The 17,327-nt window shown below is 52.7% G+C and overlaps 8 protein-coding genes across 8 annotated transcripts; 3 read left to right on the top strand and 5 right to left on the bottom strand.

Annotated features, from left to right (window-relative positions):
- Nucleotides 1-355: 355 nt before the first annotated feature.
- Nucleotides 356-1,443, top strand: JN550_011090 (uncharacterized protein; the record flags this gene model as incomplete). Its single annotated transcript, XM_049309417.1, has 2 exons — nucleotides 356-751; nucleotides 805-1,443. 2 exons carry the CDS (start codon nucleotides 356-358, stop codon nucleotides 1,441-1,443), a joined length of 1,035 nt encoding a protein of 344 aa, XP_049166890.1.
- A 164-nt stretch (nucleotides 1,444-1,607) lies between these two features.
- JN550_011089 (uncharacterized protein) lies at nucleotides 1,608-2,112 on the bottom strand (the record flags this gene model as incomplete). Its single annotated transcript, XM_049309416.1, has 2 exons — nucleotides 1,608-1,670; nucleotides 1,735-2,112. 2 exons carry the CDS (start codon nucleotides 2,110-2,112, stop codon nucleotides 1,608-1,610), a joined length of 441 nt encoding a protein of 146 aa, XP_049166889.1.
- A 410-nt stretch (nucleotides 2,113-2,522) lies between these two features.
- JN550_011088 (uncharacterized protein) lies at nucleotides 2,523-4,009 on the bottom strand (the record flags this gene model as incomplete). Its single annotated transcript, XM_049309415.1, has 2 exons — nucleotides 2,523-3,594; nucleotides 3,660-4,009. 2 exons carry the CDS (start codon nucleotides 4,007-4,009, stop codon nucleotides 2,523-2,525), a joined length of 1,422 nt encoding a protein of 473 aa, XP_049166888.1.
- A 501-nt stretch (nucleotides 4,010-4,510) lies between these two features.
- On the bottom strand, nucleotides 4,511-5,753 carry JN550_011087 (uncharacterized protein; the record flags this gene model as incomplete). Its single annotated transcript, XM_049309414.1, has 5 exons — nucleotides 4,511-4,883; nucleotides 4,937-5,313; nucleotides 5,365-5,432; nucleotides 5,501-5,557; nucleotides 5,609-5,753. The coding sequence occupies 5 exons, from the start codon at nucleotides 5,751-5,753 to the stop codon at nucleotides 4,511-4,513; spliced, it is 1,020 nt and encodes a 339-aa protein (XP_049166887.1).
- A 754-nt stretch (nucleotides 5,754-6,507) lies between these two features.
- Nucleotides 6,508-7,932, bottom strand: JN550_011086 (uncharacterized protein; the record flags this gene model as incomplete). The annotated part of the gene is made up of 4 exons (XM_049309413.1): nucleotides 6,508-6,744; nucleotides 6,849-7,341; nucleotides 7,412-7,660; nucleotides 7,727-7,932. 4 exons carry the CDS (start codon nucleotides 7,930-7,932, stop codon nucleotides 6,508-6,510), a joined length of 1,185 nt encoding a protein of 394 aa, XP_049166886.1.
- A 2,084-nt stretch (nucleotides 7,933-10,016) lies between these two features.
- On the top strand, nucleotides 10,017-11,474 carry JN550_011085 (uncharacterized protein; the record flags this gene model as incomplete). The annotated part of the gene is made up of 6 exons (XM_049309412.1): nucleotides 10,017-10,172; nucleotides 10,227-10,250; nucleotides 10,313-10,682; nucleotides 10,738-10,855; nucleotides 10,917-11,015; nucleotides 11,078-11,474. 6 exons carry the CDS (start codon nucleotides 10,017-10,019, stop codon nucleotides 11,472-11,474), a joined length of 1,164 nt encoding a protein of 387 aa, XP_049166885.1.
- Nucleotides 11,475-12,001: 527 nt separating this feature from the next.
- JN550_011084 (uncharacterized protein) lies at nucleotides 12,002-13,807 on the bottom strand (the record flags this gene model as incomplete). Its single annotated transcript, XM_049309411.1, has 1 exon — nucleotides 12,002-13,807. One exon carries the CDS (start codon nucleotides 13,805-13,807, stop codon nucleotides 12,002-12,004), a length of 1,806 nt encoding a protein of 601 aa, XP_049166884.1.
- Nucleotides 13,808-15,620: 1,813 nt separating this feature from the next.
- On the top strand, nucleotides 15,621-17,090 carry JN550_011083 (uncharacterized protein; the record flags this gene model as incomplete). Its single annotated transcript, XM_049309410.1, has 1 exon — nucleotides 15,621-17,090. One exon carries the CDS (start codon nucleotides 15,621-15,623, stop codon nucleotides 17,088-17,090), a length of 1,470 nt encoding a protein of 489 aa, XP_049166883.1.
- Between the last annotated feature and the right edge of the window lie 237 nt (nucleotides 17,091-17,327).

The following is a 17,327-nucleotide window of genomic DNA, read 5'->3' as shown; positions in this document are numbered from 1 at the left end:
CCCGCGCGAGTTCGCCTGGGACGCTTTGTGGCGCACCCTGGCCCCTGCGCTGATCACGGCGACTTTAGCGGTCAAAAAGCAGCACGTTTACTGGTACGTACCGCGGCGAGCCTAGGCCACCGCAGCCCCTCAAGCCCCTTACGCCACAGGCTGAGGGAAACTCCAGAGATTCTGTGGTGAGACTCAATTCTACGCATGCAAATCCCATCATGACCGAAGAATAAAAAACCGCCAAACGCCCCAGTCATGGTCGCGAGTCAGTTCTCTCTTTCGCAACTCATGTAGGGAAGAACAAGGAACTTGATTCGCAATTGGCAAAGACCATCATCGCCTATCCTTTTCAATTTCTCCCACAATGCCGGCGACATTATTCAGGTCGTGTGCCTTATCCTTATACCGGGGCACGCGATCAACTGCCCCCTTGAGTGCCGCCAAGCCTCTCCTGTCGTCACTCACTCAACAGCGATGGAGCTCACATTCTCCCATGGGCACCCCCACGGGCCCGCCGAGGAAGAAGGTGACGGTTGGTACCATCCGATCTATGTACAAAAAGGATGAACCCATTTCCGTCATGACTGCCCACGACTTCCCAAGTGCAGCAGTCGCCGACGCCGCCGGCATGGACATTCTCCTGGTCGGTGATAGTCTGGCCATGGTGTCGATGGGTATGGAGGATACCAGCGAGGTCCTTGTGGAGGAGATGCTCCTCCATTGTCGGTCTGTCGCCCGTGCAACGAAAGGGGCATTCACAGTAAGTCTCAACCCTTGTCGTTTGCCAAGAAAGGGAGGCTCATGGATTACCAGGTTGGAGATCTGCCCATGGGCTCATACGAGATCTCACCAGAACAAGCTCTAGAGACAGCCATTAGGTTCGTCAAGGAAGGCCGTATCCAAGGCATCAAGCTCGAAGGCGGAAAGGAGATGGCCCCGACCATTAGCAGGATCACTAGCGCTGGAATCCCCGTTTTGGCTCATATTGGCCTTACTCCTCAACGTCAAAACGCTCTCGGCGGCTTCCGTGTCCAAGGCAAAACTTCATCCGGCGCGATGAGCGTGCTCGAAGATGCATTTGCGGTGCAAGAAGCTGGGGCATTTGCGATGGTCCTGGAGGCTGTTCCTGCAGAAGTCGCGACGTTGATCACCAAGAAATTGTCGGTTCCGACCATCGGTATCGGTGCTGGGAATGGTTGTTCCGGCCAGGTTCTTGTCCAGAATGACATGATTGGCAACTTCCCACCCGGACGTTTTCTCCCCAAATTTGTCAAGCAGTATGGGAATGTCTGGGATGAGACCCTGCGTGCGATCACGTCCTATAAGACTGAAGTGAAGGCACGACAGTATCCAGGCCCAGAGCACACATATCCGATCGCGCAACACGAGCTCGAGGCCTTTGAAGAGCAGCTCGAGCGTAAAACGGAAGAGAACGAGTCATCCTGGTTTTGAAGGGTGTGAAAAGCGAAGGTAAAATCCACGGGAAAACTGGTGCTCGTCGCACGCAAGTCACTGTTAGCATTTTCAGGAGTTGGTAGGATACCATTTGCCAAGGGAATACGTTGTTGCGGTTCTTCGGAGTTGGACGTTAGAGAGTATGCACACACAGAAGTGTATCATCCGAAGGCGGGTGTCATAGAATAGGCTACAATAAGTTGATCACTTGAGTCTTTGAAACACTGTTGTATGTCAACCTCAAGCCCTGCACTCAATGGGTGGAAAGTGAATGGGAGCGTGACTCACCCTATGAAGATTGCCGACAATCTCATCCAGTGCTGGAGCAAAGGCACTGTTCACGTAAAGAAAGAGGCCGTCCGAAGGAGAAACTCGCAGTGCCTTGCGCAGGTGCGATACAACAGCCTCGAATTTCTGCGTCGCACTGATCTTGCGGACCTCTCGCTGCAGCTGGGGCGCCGAGCCGACCGCCTTGAAGCGCACAACGACCTTATCTTGTTCAAAGTCACCGGCGCTGGCGAGGGCGGAACTTGCATCCTGCGGCAAGGCCGTAAGCACCGCGGAGGCTGTCATGGTGAGCGGGAGCTCGGGTGAGGCGGGCCGGTCCAAGGTCGGCGAAGGTGGCGGTGAGGGAGAATTCCGCTCTGGTACGTCCGGATATTCCATCTTCGTGGACTGTTGATATATAGGTACGCTTCTATATTTGGAAAGACGACGACTGACTTGATGACTGAGGAAGACGAAGACGTTGTCTGGAGTCAAGGCACCTCTGGCTGGGTTGTAGCGCGAAGCAGCCAGGGCCGAATCAGCTCTGGCGGGGTCATTTGGTATGTAGGGCTGCAACGTGGGGCATCCCTGGCGCGCGCGGGCAGGCATAGATAGCATGGAACAGTGGCACACGCAATCCGGTTGACAGGTCCAGACTCATGGCATCCACGTCAACTGTTTCAATGCCTGGAGACGAGCTCTACCATTATTCAGGCTCTCACGCAAAAGTACGCAACGTGTTGCATATTATCATTAATACAGTATTCTGTTGTACTACTGTGCATCCTTCCTTCAGGCCCGACGGTGGCTTATTCGGTCAGGTTGGCACCGTCAGCCAGGTGCGCGCGCTCCTTGTCCGAGTCCGTCTTCTCCTGGCGGTGTTGGATGTCTCCCAGCCTCACTCGCCGGCGGGCGTCGACGTACATCATCATCTCCTGGTATGTGTGCGGCATGACCTTGATATCTCGGGGCACGGAGAATGTGTAGTTGAACTGGCCCGTCGGTCTCGCGTTTCCATGCTCGACGTCTCGGACTTTGCTGTCCACACGGACGTGGACCCTTGTCATTGGGTTCTCTGAGTCCTGTTGCCGCGACTCGCTCCCGTCTTCCTCTAGCAGCGGCGGATCAGTGTAAGCTACCCTTGCGGTCAAGTAGAGCACACTGCCCACAGGCACGGGGTTTCGGAACGTGCAAGGGTCTGCACTGATGAACGTCGGACGCGCATGCGCAAAGTTAGCAGCACAGCAGAACGCCAGCTCAAAGGTCTGCTTCAAGTGAAACCCTCCAAAGATCATGGTCTGGTGCCGGTTTCTGTACTGCGGCTGCATGATAGCTGCCGTCGATAGCTGTGTTTTCGCCATGCTCACCACATTTGCGGGTTGGCGAAGGCTGTCATTAGGATCGTGGTACTGGACCTGCTTGAGCCATATCTTGTGTATCAAGGCCGACTCTGGATCATTCGGCTCGGTCGCGAGCAGTGATGTCTTGCGCGCATTCTTCTTCGCCAATGATTTCGCCTCTCCCGTCTTGTATATCTGCTCCTCTTCAGGGGTGGTATATACTAGGGCAGGGATATTGACTGGCTTCTTGGTCTCAGAATCCAGCGCGACCATCGTGAAAGTGCAAGTGAGGAGGACGTCCTCGGGTCGGCTGGGTTCGCCCTCAGGTCGAGCCCTTGCCACTTTGCAGGTGATTTCTACACTGCTTCTTCCCGAGGCATAGGTGACCTGGCCACTGTATTCCAGATCGCATATTTCCGTCAGAGGGTGTGCTATCGTGATTCGATCGAGCGCGGCGGTTACGGTCGTGACTCCCGGGCCGGTGTGTTTGTAGACTATGATGCCCGAGAGAGCATCCAAATCCATGAAAATGGTCCCTAGTCTGCATCAAGGCCGTTAGGGAAACGCCTCACGACAAGAAGAACTGTGTGACAGCGAGCTCCATACCTGATGTGTCCCGAGGAGTTGATGTAGGTGTCGGAGAGCCAAGGGTCCTGGCCGAGAGGTAGGACTACCCGATGGTAGCTGTCACTCATTTTCTTCGGGGACATGTCCCGCTCCTGTGGTTTGCCCTCCGATGAGCGGGTGCTTTGGCCTTCCTGTTGTTTCCTGAATGCTTCAATCCATGGTGTTGGCAAACGACCATCGGTTAGCCCTCTGAACACGCCATCGGTTCGCCGCGAAGGCGTCGCATGGATGCAACGAGCCCGAAGGTTCTGTTGGCATGCTGGAGTGGCACTGGGCACGCGACGCGCCCTTGTGAGGAACGACTGCAGCGCCTTGCTCTTGGAAGCCATTGTGTCGTTGCTTGTGGTCGTTTCTCTGCTGTTCCAAGTCTCAGCCGTCGGGCCGTGCTTTGCTAACTTATTTGCATGCTCTACAGTACACGAGCAGTAATTATCGTGATAGATTAGATAGCCGAGAAATGACGCAGCCGTGCAGCTGGCGATCCCGACGAAACCCGACAAAGTGCCCCGCTAATCTTTTGGTTCCTGCATAAGTCGCTTCTAACCACTCCGACGGATGGGTCGCGAGAATCACCCATATCCTCTAGCCAATCACCTAACCTGTCTATATATGTTTCAAGCGAAGTATACCTCAGATAGATGGTTACACTTATGTATGCCAGCATTGGCATGCAACGTCGACTGGTGCACTGCCTGCGTGGCTACATCTGTATACTTCGGCACGCAATTGCACCGTAACACGACTTGAATTTGACATTTCCATTTGACGAGCCATGATTCAATCTATCCCATGAAGATTCCTCGATCTCCTCCCGGTTCATACCGAGTTCCCTAACGCCCCTGTGGATGATATATAACTGGTCCCAAGCGGGTCGCCCTATCGTCGCTCAGGCAATGTACGTGCTCATGCTCTGCTGGCAGTTCATGTGGGTGTTCCATCCCACCAGCTTCATACACATTGCTAGAGTTTAGTTCCGGGACTTCGCCGGCTTTCCTCTCCAGGTTCTTCTGCCGTGTGTATTCGGGATCCAGCACCGCCGGCAGATAGCGCATGAAAAACGGCTTCAAAGCGAGGACAGCGGTGCAGATGATAGCGCCGTTGACCTCTAAGAAAGACCAATGTGACTTCACTACTGCAGAGGACATGCCAAAACTGGTCCATTCAAAAAGACCGGATACGTGATAGCCAGCAGCAGTGAGGACTCTTGAGATCTCGTAAGTAAATGGACGTGAAACCACATTACAGAAAGCACTTACAATGCTCCTAGGATATATGTGGGACAGAGCAGCATCTCTTCCCTCGGGGGCAACCTCGGAGCCCAGGTCAACGGAATAGAGAGGATCACTATGACGATATCCAATCCCAGATTGATACCGGTGAAAAGCAACGAAACGGTGAGCGTGCTTAAGCATGCCGAGTTTGTTAGTGTAGGGTCCCAGTGGTTTTCTACCGGCAAGCATCTCAAAACAGTCAAGAGCTCGTAGGCCAGACCATACTGGGTCGTGAACGCAAACACAGTCCAGAGAGTGGCGCGATGCCATCTTCGCGTCGATAATCGGAGGAAGGCCATGAGCAAAGCCAACTTAGAAAATACAATGCCAGCCGTGTACATCAACTCCGACGCGAACATCAGCTGCGTTGCCAGTCAGTTCGTGTAGAGGCTCGGTCGGGGATGTTATATTACTTTGAGATACGCCTCGAGTTCAACAATAGACATATAAATGAGTCCCTTGTCGAAAGCATCTTCGGCGGCTGTGGATGTGTACTTATTAGCTGCTGGCCTACATGCTCTTTGTGCCATAGACCTCAATACTACGCACCTTTGATAGTGAGCCCCATCATACCAAAGGGGAACAAAAGCGCGACCAAGAGTAAACCTGCAACTCACAGTCAGATCAGTGCCAAGTGGAGCCTTGCGTTCAACTCACAATCATCGCCGCCGAGACTCTCCCGAGAAATCTTGACTTTTGTGTACACCCTTAATGCCACTGATGCAAATGCAATAGTGGTTGTCACCACGGCCGACGCGATCGCCGCGCCTCCATTACCGGGCTGCCCAATTGACGTATCCATCAGGTCGTACTGCTTGACCACCGCGTGGTAGTCTCAGCATATAATTGTCCAATCTCACGATAACCACTGTAGTGCTGTCAAGGATTACTCAGCGGATGGAACCCTCTACATTTGCAGGAAAAGAACTAACTAGAGTTGCCGTAGGTTCACACGAACCGTCGAGCTTGGGGGGTAGCGTTTCTTTCAGCTGACACCAAAGTTGCTTTAATCTGCAATCTCTCGTCCTGCTGCACGCCAAGCTCTACCTGTTACAAATTCTGGTCGATGAAATTGACCGCAGCGCGAAGAAATTCTACGATTGGATATCGCATGTGCGGCACAGCGCTTCCCCAGGTCTTTGCCTGAGCGCAACAGGGATATAAATCCTGTGAGGAAGTGGCGGAGTAACATCAAAGCCAAGATTCGCGTCCGCAGGATGGCGTAAGTCCGGCGGCCGGCTTTTTACCGAGTTGATTGCATGGATTGAAGGTTACATTGATTACTGTTTGTTGTATTGTATTACTCCTCAATCCATGACTATCACAAGTTTGGTCTATACCGCCGTGAAGTACTCTGAACGCGCGTACAGCTGGAGCCAGGACGTGGCATTGGGCGATATAAGAATTACTGAATTGGTCTAACAGTTCTAGTCTATTGTGTTGATTAACATTGATGTATATTTTGAATCCAAATGTGCTCGACCATAAACATCGGTCGTCATGCACTGACTTCAGGTATGGTCGTCCGCTGAAGCGAGTTTCAGTTTCGTGAATGCTCATAGGCCGTAAGTGTAGCAGAAAGGCCCGTCGGTTGTGCTCATGAGTTCACGTATCGTAATAGGACCTCCTCCGGCATATCCAAGGTCAACGATGTCGTCCAGAGTGGCATCCGGGGTTGGCGGCTGGTTCAAGAAGGTCTGGGTACCGGAAATAGCAAAGCGGCGGTTCTTTTCGTCGAGTAGTTGCCAGATCCACCACACAAGGTCAATCATTCCGTGGTGTAGGTAGAAGGTCTGTGATAAACAAGTCAGTACATGATACCTCGAACAATGCGCAGAGAAGGAGTCCGGAAGTATGGGATCATGGGGGTCTTCGGCGGATGGGATTGGATACTTACAGGCTCGCCAGGGCTCACAAAGACATCACCTGATGGGTCTCCTCCGACAGTGTAGTGTCCGCCGCCGTGCACACCAATTGAGCCAGATCCTGGCACACCTTGCATCTTCATCTGGAAATCGGCAATGTCGTTGTTCTGGGTAATCAGGTTGATGATTGAGGTCGCGTTGGCATATGCCGAGTTGACTGCGGCAGAGACGTCGCGCTTGAGGCATCTGGGGTTGTACTCCAAACCAGTACCAGTCAGAACGGTGCCGTTGTTCAAAGGCATGCTCACGGGGCCAAGGTTCACCACCATGTCCTTGAAAGGGCCGGAAGTCACGCAACCGCCGCCGGTGCCAGCTGGAAGATAGATGACAGGATAGTCGCCGAGGGTCAAGGCGATGGGTCCCTTGTTAGGGATGTAGGCACCATTTCCGCCCATGCTGTAGGCACTTCCATCGAAAATTGGCGACGACGCAGGGTCTTTGGCATACAAGGCCCAGTTCCAGTACCTAGAGATGAGACTATCAGCCATCTTGCCCCACGTATCAACCCCAAAACACAATTTCTGTGAATACTTACGGCTGGTATCCCTTGTAGCCACACTCGTTTCTCAGGGCCTGTTCATATTGCCAAGTGAACCAGCGGTGCCACGAAAGAAAGTTTCCAGTGTAGTGAATGTTCAGGGTCTGGTTGATATGCGTAGCAACAAAGTCGTCATAGCGAGACCTCACGCCTGGCACCAGGCTAGTGGGCGTCTTGGCTGGCAGCTTCTGCAGGCAGAGGACTGCATCAGTGTATGCTTTCCGGTCCTTCTTACTCAGCGAACCCCTATCATATACACATCAGTATATCTGTGAAAGTCGGCGTTTTAGTTTGAATGGGGCGGCATCATACCATGGCCTGCGGACAACAAGGTTGTCACGAGTGCAAGTGTTGGCTCTCTTTGTCGAAGTACGGTCATCCAGCTCGTCAGCCTCGGTGGATGAGGCATTGTTTGCCAGGGCTTGGAACTGCGACAGTGCACTCGAGGTATCATCTTGGGCGGGAGCTGCCCAGGCTGCGCCGAGCAGAAGGGCGGGAACTAGCCGGAACAAGTGCATGGCGACGCTGATCAAGTTCGAAAACGGGGAGCTGGGGAGACGAGAGAGAGAGGAGACCACTGGCACTGGCAGATCCTACGAGCACAACTTCGTTCAGATCTTCCCGTATTAAAGTATGATCTACAGAGGCAAGGCAAGCTTAGCCTAGCCAAGCATCGGGACCCTCAATGGCCCGATCATTGTTACCGATTTCTATTCCCACGGCTATGCTCGTACGGCTGTACGGCGAGACTGACTAGTCGCGGGCCTACAGTCCTGCCTGGTTCTGCCTCCGAGATGCAATTCAATTTTTCTCCTGCAGACATGGCTCCCCCGCTGCTCGGGCAGCGGAATGATTCGATAATCCACCAGAAATCTTGGAAGGCTGTTGCATTAAGCTGCATACGCTATCCGCAATTCTATCTGGAATCCATTTCGCGAAGACCCTGAAGGTCTCCTCCCCACCGCATTAGCAGCGTTCCGGACGCGACCCGGCCCCACAACTGCTGGCTTCCCCCCCCCGGCTTCTCAAGCTTCTTCCACTGGTTCCCAGGGGCGACTAGTAATTTAGAGCAGTGAGAAGTGAGAAATTGAGAAGTGAGCAGCCAATGGCCAGCAGTTACGTCCTCCGAGACCCGGTGCGCCGCCGGGTCCCGACTGGCAGGCTGCTGGCTGCCTTGCTACACGACAACAAGGCGCCAGAGTGCGTGATAGGCGACCCTTGACAATTGGAGATAACGGCGAGTCTAGAACTGCAACTCACCCATGTTGTGGCCAAGGACCTGTCCACCATCGGCCAATAGTTTTGCGGCCCGGCATGGCGGGTGCGTCCACGATTGGCTGGCATATTCCAGCCAGGGCTGGGACGCTGAACACAAGCATGTGCGTGCATACGCAGCTTCTCAGTAGACCCATGGTCGCTTTAGCAGCAGTGTGCGCGCCAGTCAGCAATACCTCGGATATCGAGATGGCCTCCGAATTCGCGCACTTCGGCGGCACAGGAGAGGGATGAAGAGCCAGACCCACGCCGTTCGTGCGCTATCTGTGAACCATACTAAGTTATGTAGTAACAACTCGCGTTAGTATACAACACCAAGCGATGGCGCCACCGTTGGCCCGCGGATCGTCAGCCCCATAACTTTATGAAGTCTATTTCTGGATCGGGTTCATACGTACTCCCGGAAATTTTCAGCACATTTGTGGCGTGGCTCAGGCTCAGGTGGCAGATAAGCGATAGAAAGTCTGCAGCACGCACGTGGTAGCGTGATGTGCTGCATCACTTCCGCGTGGCTGTCTCCCAGCCTTGGTCTGCATGTCCCCCATGGCATCCTCCAAGACGGTACTCGGCATTTAGCCCGACACATACGGGCGTCTTCCTCGGGGGATTTCCGGTGGCTGTTGCAAGGCTCTGGGATTGGCATGATCTGATGCTGAGTGGGTATAGCTCGCTAGCTGAACCTTACTTCCTTGTGCTCCACCGCACCGCCGCTCAGCTGCAGCATACCAGTGTTCCTTAGACGATTATTAGTTTCACGCTATTTGCCAGGAGCTTCTACAAGGGGGTAGACAATGCAGTATACCCTTGCCCCGGGAACCTGGCTGGGTTCTATCCGAACACTACTGAGGGCCGAACTTGGATACGGGGAGATTTATTCTCAAACCAATGCAATCACCCTTGCTTAGTTGTTTGCAAATTGGCACAATGCAGGCCTAATCCAACTTTCCACTACTACGTTTACTGAACTGGGCATCGTTACCGTGGCGTACCGACCCAAATGAGTGGAAAAAAGGCCAGTGGAGAGTGCTGGCTAGTCATTCATGTGGCTTCACGTTTCCCAATATCGGTCAATGGTTACCGAAAACGAACCCGTGGTGACGTTACCCCTGACGGAGGAAATCATGGAACCAATTACCGTCAGAAACATGTGTCAGCGGGCGTTAGAGGTCTCTCGAGTTCGCCAAGATTTCTTTCGACAGAAGGTCCCTGTCTTCTTTATATGATTGTTGATGTGGAATGATCGACACGCAGTGAAGCCCGTTCTGACTTTTCCCCAGAGTCTTGTCTGAATCTGCCCGTGATCAGTGCCAATATCTACCCAGCAGAAATGTCAAACTTAATTTTGGCAGGGGCTGACCAGCCAGACGATCACAGAGGACCCGACATTCTGGGAGCCGTGGCCACAGTAACTTCGATCGCATTGGTCACGGTATGCGCCCGAGTGTTCGTACGTCTACGCATGGTCCATATGTTTGGTCTCGATGTAAGGCGATCCTGCTGTATACTTGCTTGATCGTATGATTGCTAACATCTACAGGACTGGATGATCATTGCATCGATGGTATGATGGTTCATTTTCTGCTGCTCTTTCCCCCTGAACACAATCACTAACAACCTTTGAAGATCCTCTCCATTACTGGTTTCGGGATCGTCGTTGGTCAAGTCATGTATGGCGCTGGTCGCCATGCTGCGTATCTTGATCCAGAGGTGAACAAGTACGGGCTCATGCTCAACTTTGTGTCGCAACCGATATACTTGTGGGCAATTCCTCTCGTCAAGCTGTCGGTCGGGTTTTTTCTTCTGCGAATCGCCCCCAATAAGCTGTATCGTCGGATTCTACAAGGGACAATGATCTTTCTGATGGCGTACACTTTCATGTGTTTTATGACACTTATGTTGCAATGCCAAAACATTGCAGTGCTCTGGGACTCGAGTGTAAAGACGACCTGCTGGGCGACTAAGACCACACTGGGACTCAGCTATGCGAACTCAAGTCGGTATCCCCACCCCCTAACTCAATTTCTTTCAAGTCGCTAACTTTCGGAAAGTTGTCAACATTCTTACCGACATGTTTTTCGCCGTAATCCCGATTCCCATGCTTTGGAATGTACAAATCAATTCTCGGACGAAGGCCTCGCTCATCTGCATCATGGGCCTGGGTGTTTTGTAAGTCTCACGTTGTAGTAGTGAACATCGGCATCAATTGCTGACATGAGTTGCTATCCAGTGCTTGTGCGGCGGCGATTGTCAAAGCTGTTTACATCTCGAATTACGGCAAGTCTGGCGACTTTCTCTGGGACTCAGCCAACTTGACGATTTGGATCTCGTTAGTATATTCTTATTTGTGTTCCAAAAAGCGAACATAGTATTAACGTCTACTAAATTCAGGACCGAACTCAATACCGGAATCGTCGCCGCCTGCCTGCCTTGTCTCAAGCCTATGTTCAAGAGGATCCTTGACAGCTCTCTCAGATACACGTCTTCGAACAAGAAAGACGGCTACAATCTCCGCACCTACGGCCCTGGTACCGGACCCGGTTCCAAGTACGGGCGATCTATTACGACTACGCAGATAGGGACTCGTCACAACAGATCCGGCCACGATTTGGACGATAACCTAAGCGAAGAGAGTATACTATCGGGGAGGAATCTGCAGCCTCACGCCATCACCAAGACAACCGTTGTCGTGGTAGATCGGACAGACGCCGACGAACGACCCACGTCTTCCGGCTGGTCCAAGAGGCTAGATATTACACCAGAGCAGAAAATAGAGGATAGGCTCTGACCTAGACCGACAGAGCTCTTTGGGAGGCAGTGATGGTTCACCGCGCGTTCGGCTATTTGATTTCCGTGTATCGCGACGGATTGTATTAAAAATGGATTTGATTATTAGATACCCCGGTCAGTCAAAATAAAGAAACCTGGCAGCAATTTATAGAATCTCCTTGGAAATTCAATTGTGCTCCGATGTATCTGGCACAGGAGAAAGTGTCCCATGGAAACGCTGCGTTTACGAAGGGACGATTTTCGTGGTGCAAGTCAACTAAAATCCTTCCAGAACAAGGGCGCCCAACGTTGACCCCGGACAGGCCGGTAGTTTGCCGTTTACATGGCTACCATAGTATGGCACATGCATCTGTGGTTGATGCAGACACTACGCAGTTTGAAAAGCAGCCTCAGAATAGTGTATCCTGCTCCAGGGAAGTGAACATGGCAAACCTTCTGGTGCCAATTAGCACATAAAACACTAAACTAATTCAGAAGCCAGCAGCCACAACGCTCGCCCAAACATCATATTAGAAACCCAGAGTTTCACCACTCGTTGTCGTCCTCCCCCGACCCCTCTTTATCGGGATCCATCACGAGCTCGTCATGTTCGGAAGGAACATCACCTTCTTCATCGTCCTCAAATGCGCCGCCATACGCTTCTTCAGGCTCAAATTCTTCCTGATCGTCGTTGAACTCGTCCACCTCTGAGTCAGATTCTCTGGCCTGCTCGGCGGGTACCTCGGAGCGGAACAGCTGCAGTCTCTCTGCCAACGATAGTTTCTTGGGTTGCTCTTCTTCCTCAGAGGATTCGTCCTCATCATCTTCATCTTGAGACTCTTCCGAGGACTCCTCATCACCCTCATCAGTCTCGGATGATTCATCCGGGACCCGAGACCTGACTTGGGAGCGGCGAGTAGAAGGACGGCTCGGCTCTTTCAGGTTGGCGCGCTCATCCTCATCTTCGGAATCGGTAACAACACGGCGGCCCGCTCTGCGCGGTTGCACGTTTGGCGGAGGGTCTTGGTCTTCATCTTCAGAGTCGCTGACAACATACCGTCCGGATTGTTTGGTCCTGTTGGGAGCTGGCGCCTCGTCTGGAGACTCCGGCTCTAGGCTGGAGAGCTTGGCCATACTTGATTGGTCATTATCTTGCTGCAGTGGGGAAAAGCCACCAAACGTAGACTCCTCATCAACAGGTGAAGATCGCTGGACAGCCAAGTCATCCTCACTCTCACTTTCACCTTCCTCATCTATTGTAGCGTCATCGATACCCTCGCTTTCGTACTCGTTAATCTCGGTACCGAGATCCGACTCGCCGTCAGAAGAGCTCGAATAGTTATCATCAAACTCCCCAGCCGCAAGAGTTGCTTCCTTGATTTTCTTGTATCGACTAACGCCGGACTCAAATTCGAATTGTATCATCTCCACGAGTTTTTTACCGTTCTCCAAGTTAATGACTGCCGGGTCTTCACCAGTAGGTTCTGTTTCCCCTCCGTTTTCTTCATCCTGGGGAACGCTCGAATCTGATCGGCCCTCAATCTCAGGCTTCGGCCAGCAGAACAGGTACTCCAGATCTTCACCAACGCCCGGTGTTTCCTCTGTTTGAATGTAGAACCTGTACGCTGTATCCCAAGTGCACCACTTCAGCGAACTCGCCAACATTTGGCTGGCATCCTTGCAAAGGTAAAACATGCGTGCATCTGGCATTGCTGCAAGCACGTCGGGATAATCACTTGGCATGTCCAGAAATCCATCAGAGGGAGTATCCAGGGCCAAGTGCTGAAATCCGGCAAGCAGGCCAATGCGGGAAGCGCTGTGCATATCGACAAGATTGCCGCGGCGACTGGATAATCGTACGATGTCTCTGGCTTTGTTACACCTGAGAACACCAAATTTGCCGCGGAAGAATGCCTCATCAGGATAGAATCTCAGGGCCATGGCGCGGCTTTCTCGGTGAACTGCGAGCACTGCTCGGGCAGCGGCAGTTTGTTGTTCCAGCACAGGGCCCTCCCACGCTTCATCGGGTCCTCGCTGATTCTCCACGACGAAAAAGTTGAAAATTCGAGCAGGCGCTCTCATAGCTGGGTCGAAGTAGTCCCAGATACGGTGACGAAGCTCGATAGGCAGGCGGCAAAAATGGGGGAATAGCCATTCGGGGTAATCTTCCGAATGGTCGCTCCGATCATCGCCGGACTCTTCAGCTTCGATATCGAGGAAATCATCGGCTTCATCAGATTCTGATTCATCTGAGTGCTCAGTATCATCCATCTCCTGCTCAGCCACATCTGGCTCGGATGCCTGAGACTCCCCGGATGTGCCCGAGTCTGGTGTGGACCTGGATCCAGCCATATTCCAGGTTGCGCGCAAAGTTGAATGGAAAGTGTCAGTCGATGTGAGGACAACCTTCCTGGTTGGCTAACGATTCTGGTTGGTTTTTGTAGGAAGGAGGGCGCGTTGGAATTATGTTGACGTTGCCCGGAACGCAAACACTAAGATGTGGCTGCCCGGGTAGCGCCCAGGTGGCTTATTTTCTTCCCGGGTAACCTAGCGCAGAATTGCCCGGGTAGCTTACGTCAGCCCCGATTCTGGCAGAAACTCGCCTTAGGCGAGTTAATGTGGTTTCCTGTTACACTACCTAAGTACATGTAGGCTAATGGGACAGTCTCCAATGCCCAAGGTTCAATTCCATTGCCACAAGTCGGGCCGGTGCATAGGCGGCCACGAAGTACTGCGACCTGCTAGCCAGTCGCAACGGTCGGGTTGTGTTCGAGCTTGCGACATTGAACCTCGTTCTGGGCATAGATAGCTCAGGTTGTGGTACCCAGATGTGGCTTGACTACAATTACTGCGCTGTTGTATTGGAGTAGAATGTAAGTTGGAAGACGACCGGCGCTATGTTCCTGAAGAAAGAGGAAATTGAGTATTTCCTGAGTATCACGAGTGTGTCGGCTTTCATTATCATGTTCTCCCTTTCGTGGAAGCTGCCTGGAAGCTGCCGGACTCTCAAGCTGTCTCATGTCCATGCATTCAAGCCCTTGAATGACTGAATGATACTCCTGTGGTCTTTGTAACTGTAGAAGATGCTAGGATTTCAACCCCAAAAGCGGCCTTTGCAGCGCGGTCGCCATTTGACTAGGCAGCTGCTGCATGCCCGACCGAAGTCAGGTCGCACTTTGCGGCCCGAACCTAACGGCTGCGCGCAAAGCCGCATCGCGCGCAGCCGGGATGGCCCCCGGCATGTGCTTCAAAAGCTACAGGCAATCCGGCCCCGCAAAGCCGGAAGCCACACCGGAGATCTAGCGGTCACGCACGCCCATATGAGAGGCGGTGCAAGCAGTCCGGGTAGCGGTCGAAAATTCTGAATGCTTTATGAATTATAATGCGCACGGCGAAGACGATGCCCTCCTTCCGGATCAACGCATTCCTATCCCAGACTCCCGAAGTCATGGAGCTGCGCGCACCAGTAGTGAAAGTGCCCTGCAAATTCGCTTGTGCCCTCATGGAGGGAGTTGAGAATTACTTCTTTCGTTCCAGCTCCCACAACCACCACGTTGTCCCAAGGCCAAATGAAGCCGTGACGTCTGGAAATGAAGAGCAGACATGCAAGGTAGGCTTGGGGCAGACAGATGAGATGCGATCCGGCCGCGAGGCTTCCCCTGGCTCACAGTGACCAAAGCCGTCTCGAACCTAGTAATAATTTTCGTAACTCAGGATATATTCATCCGGGAAAACCGGCGCAGACGACTCGTCTTCTGTAATATGCGAGGGGTTGCGCGCTGGTCATTTGATGGACGCACGTTGAATTGCCCCGCGGGCAACTCACTGCGGGCTTTCATTGGGAGATTCAAAGCTCAATCACGAAATTGACGTCCGCCCGCGGCCGAGTGTCGTCCGCCCCAACGTCCACACTCGAATTAGGCGTAAGGCCCGCAGTCGGACTATACCTGCTGCATCTCCACCTCTATTCGTGGTTGCTGGATGAATATTTGTAGGCAGCGCGTAATATATCACCTCCTTGCAGCTGGTATTTTCGACACGCATCAACCCACACCCATCTTTGACCAGTCGAATTATCGAAGTTCAAAATTATAGGTGCCACCACGGTTTTAGCTATTGTCGCACTCTAACTTGGAAAGACCCACCCACCATCAGTACAGCCAGAATGACCACAGAAACGTTGGCACAACCTGTCCAGACCCAGGTCCAGAAGCCAGTCACAGCGGAATGTCCACTTCTGGATCAACGGTTCGCAGAGCTCAAAGGATCACTAGTGAAGCCCGAGCACAAGCAGAAGGTGACTGAATCCTACCATCGCGTTTGTGACGTCCTCAAAAATGAGGCCGCGTTCATCGAAAAGACTGGCCCCAAGATAATTCCAGAAATCGACTTCAACGATGTTTTGGCTAATGGTTCGTCGACCTACCCCGAAGCTTCCTTGTCTGAATCGAGTATCATTGACATGCTGACCGAGATTACTCGCAATTTAGGTGGGAAGCTGCCCCAATCGTTCACTGATCTTGTTCGCGAGCGGGGTTGCCTCATCCTACGCAATGTTGTGCCAGCGGAGCAGGCCACTTCCTGGGAAACAGAGCTCACCGAGTATACCAAGGCTCACAAGAGTGTCGGGGGCTTCCCTAGGGACAATCCGCAAAATTGGTCCTTGTGGTGGACAAGGCCGCAGGTTCAGATACGTAGCCACCCGCGCGTTCTCGCGGCAATGTCCTGCGTCTCTCACCTTTGGCACGTTTCGAACAAGGACCTGCCCATTGATATGGATTCTCAAGTGGTCTACCCTGACCGTTTTCGCATCCGCTATCCTAGCAAAGAGGCTGCCTATACGCTTCCAGCGCATCTGGACAGCGGAGCCATCGAGCGCTGGGAGGATGAGGAAAACCGTGCCAACTTTAGAGAAATTTTTGAGGGCAATTGGCAAGACTGGGACGGTTGGTCGGCAGATCACCGTATTGAAGCCAAGAGCGACTTATACGGCGTAGAGCCTGGTTGCTCCTGCTGGAGAAGCCTGCAGGGGTGGCTCTCAATGTCGCATACATCTACCGGCGAAGGCACCATACGTCTTCTGCCAAGCCTCAAGGCCTCTGTCGCATACTGCATGCTGCGGCCCTTGTTCCATCAAGGGGAGGAGTTCGACGACTCTCAGCCAACCTTCCCTGGTGCCAAGCCTGGAAACACGCAGTTCCGGCCGAGTCGTGAGCATCACCCGCACCTTGAGCTGGACAAAAGCATGGTTGGGATCCCGCCGGTCAAGCCCGGCGATTACGTCTTCTGGCATTGTGATCTAGTGCATGAGGTTGATCGCTTCCACTCTGGCAACCGCAATTCGAGCGTCTCGTACAACGCCTGCAACCCGTTGACACCTTACAACATTGAGTCCCTGGTCCATGTGCGCGAGGCTTTCCGACAGGCGGTGCCCCCGAAGGACTTTGCCTCATCACCTTCGATTACGGAACGTGAATGCGAACATGAGGACCATGGCGCCAAAGAGGAGAATATTCTCAGCGCCCAGGGTAAGCAGGCGCTTGGCTTATCTCCATTTGACGCCGAAGAGCCGGGCTTGACGGAAGGCCAACGCCATGTGCGGATGTTGGCGAACAGGCGATTGGGTTTGGCTTAAATGTTGGGAGGCAGAATGGTTATTCAAACCATGCTGCGATCAGTGAAGCACACGGGAATTTACCATTAGGTTTGTGTACAAGTGTATTGAGATGTTATTTCTAGGTATACCGCCTCTCCAGTAGAATTTGAAAATTGAATAGCGCCCAGAAAAATGGTCAAAGACCAACGCATGAATTACAGTTCCTTAAACTCAGATGATAAAGATTAGATCGGGTGTTATGGCCAAGGAACAGTT

Source organism: Neoarthrinium moseri, assembly GCF_022829205.1.
Source record: "Neoarthrinium moseri strain CBS 164.80 chromosome Unknown scaffold63_Wmoseri_CBS_16480, whole genome shotgun sequence".
NCBI classification, from domain to species: Eukaryota; Fungi; Ascomycota; class Sordariomycetes; order Amphisphaeriales; family Apiosporaceae; genus Neoarthrinium; species Neoarthrinium moseri.
Note: the sequence above shows the minus strand (reverse complement) of the source record. Positions and strands in the feature narration are given on the sequence as shown.